This window comes from Mytilus galloprovincialis, chromosome 13 (genome assembly GCF_965363235.1).
Source record: "Mytilus galloprovincialis chromosome 13, xbMytGall1.hap1.1, whole genome shotgun sequence".
Classification (NCBI taxonomy): Eukaryota; Metazoa; Mollusca; class Bivalvia; order Mytilida; family Mytilidae; genus Mytilus; species Mytilus galloprovincialis.
Window position 1 is genome coordinate 62679980 of NC_134850.1, and position 8735 is coordinate 62688714.

Genomic DNA, 8735 nt, shown 5'->3' on the forward strand with positions numbered 1-8735 from the left:
TGCTCATTGTTAAAGGTCATATAATGACCCGTAGTTTATCTGGTCCTTTGGTTTTTGATACATATGTTCTATTGGCATTCGTTATTTCATATGATTTAACATATCTGGACCGTCGATTTGGGTTATTTTCCTTGACATATAACATAGTTTCATGAAATGCTGTTTTATGTCTGAATTATTTCTACAATTTTCATTATTTTTTCGTGACCAGACATTACATATAATATTATACAGCCAAACAGTCGATATATTATATATGGCCTGCAGTCAGCAGTTACTATTTAATAATGAACAAGCCTTATATAAAGACAACGCTTAAATGAGAAAGAAGATTTGTTGAAAACACCCAGATATTATTTTGATATTTGATATTTGATATTTCTGGACGAAGTTTTTTCTGTTTGAATATAGTTTAATGCTGAATTGAAACATTAATATATTTTATAGATTCTAAGAAAAATATTGCATCTGTTTGGGGAGATTAAACCAGGAAAGTGGTAAGATATATCATCATGTTTACTGTAAGTAGTGCTGCCACGAAAAAAACGGCAAACAGAAAGTAGAAAAAATAGTTTTGATTTCAGGGTTTCATAACGTCACAGTATTCTTCGTTACGTTGCAAGACCCCCTTTTTTCTTCGATTAAATTACATTTCACATTAATACATACATGATATGTTCATAACAAAAATATCCTATGGAGCATTTTTTTTTCTTTAAAAAAATCAAAAAATCAGCTGTTTTGCATGTAAGCCTATGCAGCAGTCATTATAAGACTCAATATTTTCCTGGTTTACAGATAATGTTGCTTTCCTTGATTACCCTTATTACCGTGGCTTACGAAAGAATATTTTATAAATTATGATTACTATTACCTTGATAAGGTACGTGTGATGATTTCACGCCTTTCGTACAATTGTCCAACATTTCGTGCATACATTTAAATTTCACTTTTAAATGGTATACCCAAAAAAGTAAACCACAACACACACATATATGTCTTTGTGTACTGCGTGTTTGTTTACAAAACAAATGACCAAAAAGTATCGCAGTTGCTTCCCTTTTCCCACAGAAGAAGACTAAATTCACGATTTTGATTCATATAGAATAGAATAGAATAGAATAGAATAGAATATTCTTATTTCCCAAATTACAGGGCCCATAAAGGGCATAAAATCAGATACAATTGATTTACATAATTGGTAACAACAACAATAATAGAGGCATATACATATATATTTGGAATATAAGCATTGGGCAGAATCAAGCTAAAAAACACATATATATTGTGAATAAAAGAATAATAAAATTACATAATACATGTATATGTATTTATTCTCAAATTATTTACTTGACTTAGTGTCAGTGTTCATACCTGATCTCCTTAATTCAAAACAGTCACAAATATAACAGCCCAGTTTTTCCATAAGAGTAACATTTTCTTGGGTCAAGAGCCATAAAAATTTTGAAGATTTATTTAAATTTATAAAATTATAACAATTGTTAGAAATGTCTTGAAAAAAATCGTTCCTTTGAATATCATAAAAAGGGCATTCTAATAAAAAATGAAGCTCATCTTCAACTTTACCAAGTGAGCAATTAGAACAAAGACGCTCAGATCTTTCTATATGCTTTTTTGAATATCTGTCTGTCTCAATTTTTAAAGAGTGAGCACGTTCACGTATTCTTAATTTACAAATTGACTGTCTTTTTTTTAAGTCCTGCAATTCTAAATATTTTTCTATTTTAAAACAATTTTTTATAGAAAAATAAGTACCAAGCTTCCCTTTTTCGGAGTTAATTGTTTGATACTTCAGTTTATTCCAAAATGTGAAATAACTTTTACATAGTTTATTTTTAACATACTGACATAAAGAACCAATTGATTGGTCAAAATTTGGTAATTCAATCTCTCTCTGAATATAACCTATACTAGAATACCATGTATTTACATTAGAGCTATGTAACTGTTTACAACATATAAATGCATCAAATAATAAATTTTGATTCATATATGATCATATACCGACTAGGTTTATTCTAATAATGTTTTACGATCCTGTGAGGCAGAAAGGAACATATTTTGACGTTTCTGCATGTTGACACAAAAAAATTCTTGTATTTTGAGTCATTTTTCATCCTGTCTACCAGAAAATCAAATCATCCTCCCTCTTGTAAATCAATTCGGTCATTTCATTGACTTCTCTCGTCCGGCAGTTAACAGCTTGCTAAAGGTTGATGGTCTGTTTGATTGACTTCTCTCGTCCGGCAGTTAACAGCTTGCTAAAGGTTGATGGTCTGTTTGATTGACTTCTCTCGTCCGGCAGTTAACAGCTTGCTAAAGGTTGATGGTCTGTTTGATTGACTTCTCTCGTCCGGCAGTTAACAGCTTGCTAAAGGTTGATGGTCTGTTTGACTGACGGGATGTATAAATACACAGCAACATCCAGTCCGAATGATAGTTAAATCCGATGCTATGTATAGGGATAGTTCAAAGATATGTACCTTACAGAACTATTGGAACAATTTTGTGAGGGGTCCGCATGTTCCGTGTAGCAAAGCAAAATTTTACTCTCCTATCCAGCGTACCCCCAATGACACATCTCCGCAAGGGAAAATACAGCTGTTTTGTGCTAGATGTCTAAGGGACATAACGACCCAGCCTATAAACATAAGATGTGATGTTCTCAAGTAAAGGTTGGCAAAATTCCAGTGTTTTCGAAAACTGTCAGTCCTGCTTATGGAATAGCATGTTTTGAGTCCGCCTCTTTTGATCTTAGCTACCTTGCTGCATGCAGATCATACCAACAGAAACATATTTACCACAGAACGATAACCTTCTTATGTATTTAAATCTATATAGATATATAAGATGTGGTATGCGAAGCCTTGGCTCACATCGAACAGAAAGCTATAAAAGGCCCCAAAAATGACAAGTGTAAACCCATTCAAACAGGAAAACCAACGGTCTAATCTATATAACATAAAACGTGAAACACTTATGAACCACACCAACAAACGGCAACTACTGAACATCAGGTTCCTGACTTAGGACAGGTGCAAACAAATGCAGCGGGTCTGGACGTCTTTTAATAGGAACCAACCTTCACCCTTACCTGAAACAATAGTGTAACATCACAAAACAGAAAGACTCACTATAAAATAACAATTATAATGGCTTAACTTAACCAAAAGACATATTAACACTAGCAAGTGAACATACACTGAACCAATACATTTGATCTATGACACGATGTATTAACTGTTTAATGTCTCTGATCAATCATGCTAATACGGATATATTTATGGATCCATATACTTTTGTATTTTTTAATCTATATACCTCTGTATGTACCAATCAATATACATTTGTATGTATTTATCTTTTTACCTACTCTTATCGATATTCCTTTGTCGTCGGATTGCTGTCCTATTTGCGTATATACCCACAACATTTCTTATTCAGGTCATTCGAGTGATGTTTTAATGATTAAAAAATAAACAATATCCTTTGGAAACATACACCCAAAATTTGTGTTTATTTTTTGTTTTATTTTGAACCATAACATAGAGATCGCTCTATATTTTGATTATCATAGGCGATATAGATTTTGTATAGCTAGGTGCAGGTCTGATGAAGGTATAGAGCTTGTCATGGCGCTGTCAGCTTATTTTTGACTCCTGAGTTTGAAAGTCCCTATAGTACCTTTCGCCTCTCTTTTTTTTTAATGAATCATGTCGAGGAATATTACACTGCTTTAACATAATTATATCACGACTATGAAACAAAATAAAATGCATATTAAAATGCGTTTTATGATAATTCAACATCAATAACATCTTTCAATAAGATGTAGTTAGAAACAGTTTTTGGAAGACCTAATTCATCTATAACTAAATGAGGATAATGTCCAATTTGTCTGCGTATGATAATTCGACATAATTGTTTTAAAGTTCTTGGGGATTTCCCAATATCAGCTAAATTAAAATGCCCAAGGTCATCACATACAATGTCGCGCCGTTTATCTACATCACATCCAGCGGCAAATAAAGTTTCTATAATTCGCTTTTGTTTTCGTTGACAAGCATGGACGAATGGTGGACAACTCGTTTCTGACTTATCTTTGTATAAAATATTTATATCACAGTTGGAATAAATAAGTAGGCACAATATTTTGTAAACCCCTGTGTTTATTGCATAGCCAATAAATGGAATATCAGATGTGTCTCGGAAGTCGGGGTCTATTCTATTTTCTAAAAATAAACGGAAACAGTCAACGACGACCGTAAATGCTGAGAAGTATCTTGAGGACATACAGAAATGTGCTGCTATCTGTCCCTGTCTGTGGTGTATTGCGTACATATCACATCCTGCCTCAAGTAATCGTTTAATTTCCTCCACTTTGGCTTGGTTAGAAGCTAGGATTAGAGGAGTCTGACCATCGTTATTTCTAGCCTCTAAGTCTATTTTGGTATTTTCAAGAAGACAATTGAGAATTTCCCAGTTATTTTGTGGCCTTTCCGGTCCACTCACACATACATGGAGAGCCGTGACTCCATTTTGACTACTTTTAAAGTTAATATCTGCTTCGTTCTGGAGAAGATATTTGATAACAGATAAACGACCACATCTGACTGCATGCATAAGAGCCGTCTCGCCAAACATCAAATCCAGATCGTTGACTTGAACATGTTCACTTTCAATAAAATGGCGGACAATATCCGGGTTACCATTTTGAACAGCTGAGGCATACACTAACATAATAACATCGTTGTTGCCCTCTTGGTTGTATAAAATATCACGAACTGCCTCTTCATCGTTGCTTGAGACAGCATCGCATAAGCTGGAATGAACAAAAATATGAACAAAAATAAGTAAATGACTCAGTCCATTCAATATAAAAAACATATAGTATATATATCAATATCTTTGTGTATGTAGTGGAAAGCATATTTAGGTTGTGATAAAAATTTCGTGAATAAATCACTAAAAACCTCAGACGTTTTAGTAACTCGATCAGTTACGACTTATTAGTTATTTATATTATAAGACATGTAAGAGTCGACTACTGATAAAAAAAAACAACTTCAGAATAGTGAGCCGAGTGATGTTCGATAATTGATCAAGAGTACGCCGAAAGAAAAGCGTGAGAACCAAGAAAGCGAAAAATAATAATCCCTTTCCGATATTAGTTCAGATTTTACGAATCGACGCGGGTACAGAACCACATTACTATCATGCAGGGGCGGATCCCAACCTAGGACAAAAAGGGGGTTCCAACTATATGTCTCAATTCAAATGCATTGATCGATCGTCCAAAAAAAGGGGGTTCCGACCCCCGCAACCCCGCCCCCCTGGATCCGCCACTATCATGTACATTCAAGTATTTTATGAGGTGAACACTAAATGTAAATTAACTTAAAGTATAACCAAAGACCAATAATTGTGGTTAACTTTCTTTTGACTGCCCTTCACTCATGTTTCAAAATTCACAGAAATATAAGCAGCATTTCGTAATGTTTAATTTACAACTACGTGTCGTTTGAGGTGGATGCTCCTAACCATCTTTGAATTTATTTTTTTTCGTTCATTTCTTTGCAGATACAAATGGGGACACGTTACAGTTATACTAGTTGTGATAGAGCCTCACTGATTATACTCACTGTCCCCTCCCACTTTTTTTAATTTATTTAGGATGATCTATGCCTGAGAATTGTATTACATATGCATTTCATAGGCGGATCCAAGGGGGGCCTGGGGGGCGCGGGTCTCCCCTTTCGTGGGAAAAATTTGGTTGATTATATAGGGAATCATTGAAGGATGGAGGGTCCCCCTTAGGTCAGTCAGCGGGCCCCCTTAGGAAAAGTTCTGGATCCGCCACTGCATTTATCAATATTGAGTTTCGAGTGTAGATTGGACTTTACCAGTTTCGTATGACACAAAATCGAGTACATGACAGGTATACCTGTATATATGTGGAACTACTAGCCTTATACTATTATATATATACAAACAGAAACATTCATTGACATTGTTAAATAAACGATGTATACATGTCGGTCTGGCATATCACAAGACCAAGATATTTGCTTTTATATAAATGAATAAAGTTATTTACCTGGACATCAATGAAGTTAATTCGGGCCTGTCATCATGTGTGCTAAGTTTTCTGAACATACTGTCCTAGATGTTCAATGACGTTCTCATGTAAACAAACCTGTAAATTTAGAATTTTTGGAGTTGCTTCCCTTTTGCCACCATTCACAATGATTGAATAAATTTTGTTCGTTTTTTTTTACCTCTATTTTTAACGTAAAAATGAAAGCAGAAAACCCCAATGATTATACCATTGGAGGAAATAAAATCTTGTTTTTATGCTCCGATCCTATAGCACGATATAAACTACTTTTTTCCCTTAACATTTTTTTTATCTAGGAAAAAAAGGGGGAGGGGTCAAAATACTTGGGATCAAGTTAAGGGGATTCAAATTTTTTTGATAACTTCAAAGTGGGGGTATCAATATTTGTTTGCACATGATATAGTAGTCAGAGACAAAATATCAAGAAGAACATTACAACAGTCAAATGGAAATATATTTTTACCACCATTCATATACAATTAAGTAAGATATCTCATAACTTTGGTGATGTAGGAAGCTGCCATTTTGTGTCATTTTGTCCCATTTAAAATGCATAGATGCTTCTTAACCCGAATAATCCACTTGTTATATTTCACTCAACTTCGAATGATCTACATTAACAAGCATAAGTGTAATTTTTGTATAAATTAAAATGAAATCTCTGTAGCGATTTGTGCAAAATTCACAAGTTGTCAAAAAATTAATATCACGCTGCATCATGAAATAATACAGTGTAGAGCAATCCATTCTCCGATAAATGGTCCAAATATTCTGTATACAAGCAGTTGAATATTGATACAAAAAATGATTCTAAGATGACAAACACCACTTATGTACCTTTTTGTTTTCATTATAAGATCCCTTTGGGTCCATTTATTCCATTTTGTAATTTTAGGCTAATAAATCACACATTTATAAACAATGATTAATGAAATATGACAATAAATGAGTAATTGGACTGTTCAGGAACATATATGTTAGATATACTGTTCCCAGGACTGTTCAAGCTGAAAGTATGAACCATCCATATTAAAAGTTTACCGACTCAATAGAGGTTTCTAAAATGCCTAGCGTAAAATTTAAGTTTATTCAGCGTTCAAAAGAGGAACATGATTCCTCTTAGTAAATAATGTGTTGTTACTGTTTAAAAAAAAAACACTTTTTAACGTATAGTATGTTCAGAGTTACATAGGAACAAATTTACTTAAATAGTTCAATAAGGGAAATTCGAAAAAAAAAGAAAAAGCTTCATAAAGCACTGACTTGCTCTATCTATCTATTAAAATTCATGGAAGAGCCCAATTTCAAGGCAATTTTCCCTCAAATATGGTTTTGGACTCAAACCATTGAGAATATTTCATGCCTGCAATATTTCCGTGAAATAACATAATAAGTGGGTTTTTTTAATGTTTAAATTTGATGGGGGAGGTCAAATAATTATAGACAAATTTCTTTGGGGGATCAAGAAAATTTTATACGTTTGATTGCAAAATGAGCAGCCCCACCTTCCCATGTAAAAAATGATAAGTCCCTAAGCTACTTGGATCACGCTAAAGACTGCGGTGATGTAGATGCATAAAACGTTGGGGTTTGTTTAGCATATTGCTTTGGATGGGCGAACATAGTCACCAACCGAGGAATAATATATTAACCTAATCTTATATATACTCGGGGCTGAGGTATTTTTATCGAGATAAGTAAAAGTTCATCATTATCCATGTTTATGTTTACGGAGATTAGTGAATAAGGAAATCAATTGCACTTTGTCGAAAAAGTTTTAAGATACTGGTTTTGGTAAACGGAATTTTATCTAAATTTGACTCCAATGCATCCTCAGCTGTTTTACGTTGTTTTTATCCAGTAAGGATAAGCGTTTATAACGAGGATCCAAGATGGATGCCACAATTAAATGATGTTTGGTTTACAATATCGTCTTCGGTGATTTTAAATCACTGTTAAAGGTTGCAGCAAGTGTACTTTTTACTTTCCGAACTGAATTGTCGGTACACTGGAATTTTAACTTGTAATCCACACACAATATGGTAGATAAAACTGTCCGTAATATCAACTGCACAAATAATACATGATGGTGTTGAACTATAGATTATATGTTCTTTTGTTGTTTATCGTCTTAATCACGTGATATAGATATCCTTTATTTGTCTTTGTTAACTGTTTAGTCCATTTGTTGGTAATATCCTTTTGGCGTGGCTCAGTATTTATACATCCCGCCAATGTGTTATTTTGCTATGGTATTTTTTTTTTTTTTTTTTTTTTTGTATTTTTGTCTTTTTATGTGCTTTGTCTTTGTGCCATTTTGTCTTTCTTTGTTGAAACATTTGTTTTATTTTATAGTAATTAAGATCATAACACAATATTGACTGCTGTATCCGTTGTTTTTTGGTCGTATATTGGTATGACGAAGACATTTGGTTTTCGCACTATAACTTTAGCATAAGTGAATAGAAATCTATGAAATTTTAACACAAAGTTTATAACCACAAAGGAAGGTTGGGATTGATTGTAGGAGTTTTGGTCCCAACAATTTAGGAATTGGGGGCCAAAAAGAGCCCAAATAAGCATTTTTCTTGGTTTT

The 8735-nt window shown here is 33.5% G+C and overlaps 1 protein-coding gene across 1 annotated transcript; it reads right to left on the reverse strand.

Moving 5' to 3' along the window:
• Positions 1-3811: 3811 nt before the first annotated feature.
• Positions 3812-6234, reverse strand: LOC143057929 (uncharacterized). The gene is made up of 2 exons (XM_076231384.1): positions 6119-6234; positions 3812-4843 (listed from the first exon to the last, which is right to left on the reverse strand). The coding sequence occupies exons 1-2, from the start codon at positions 6175-6177 to the stop codon at positions 3814-3816; spliced, it is 1089 nt and encodes a 362-aa protein (XP_076087499.1). The 5' UTR covers positions 6178-6234; the 3' UTR covers positions 3812-3813.
• Between the last annotated feature and the right edge of the window lie 2501 nt (positions 6235-8735).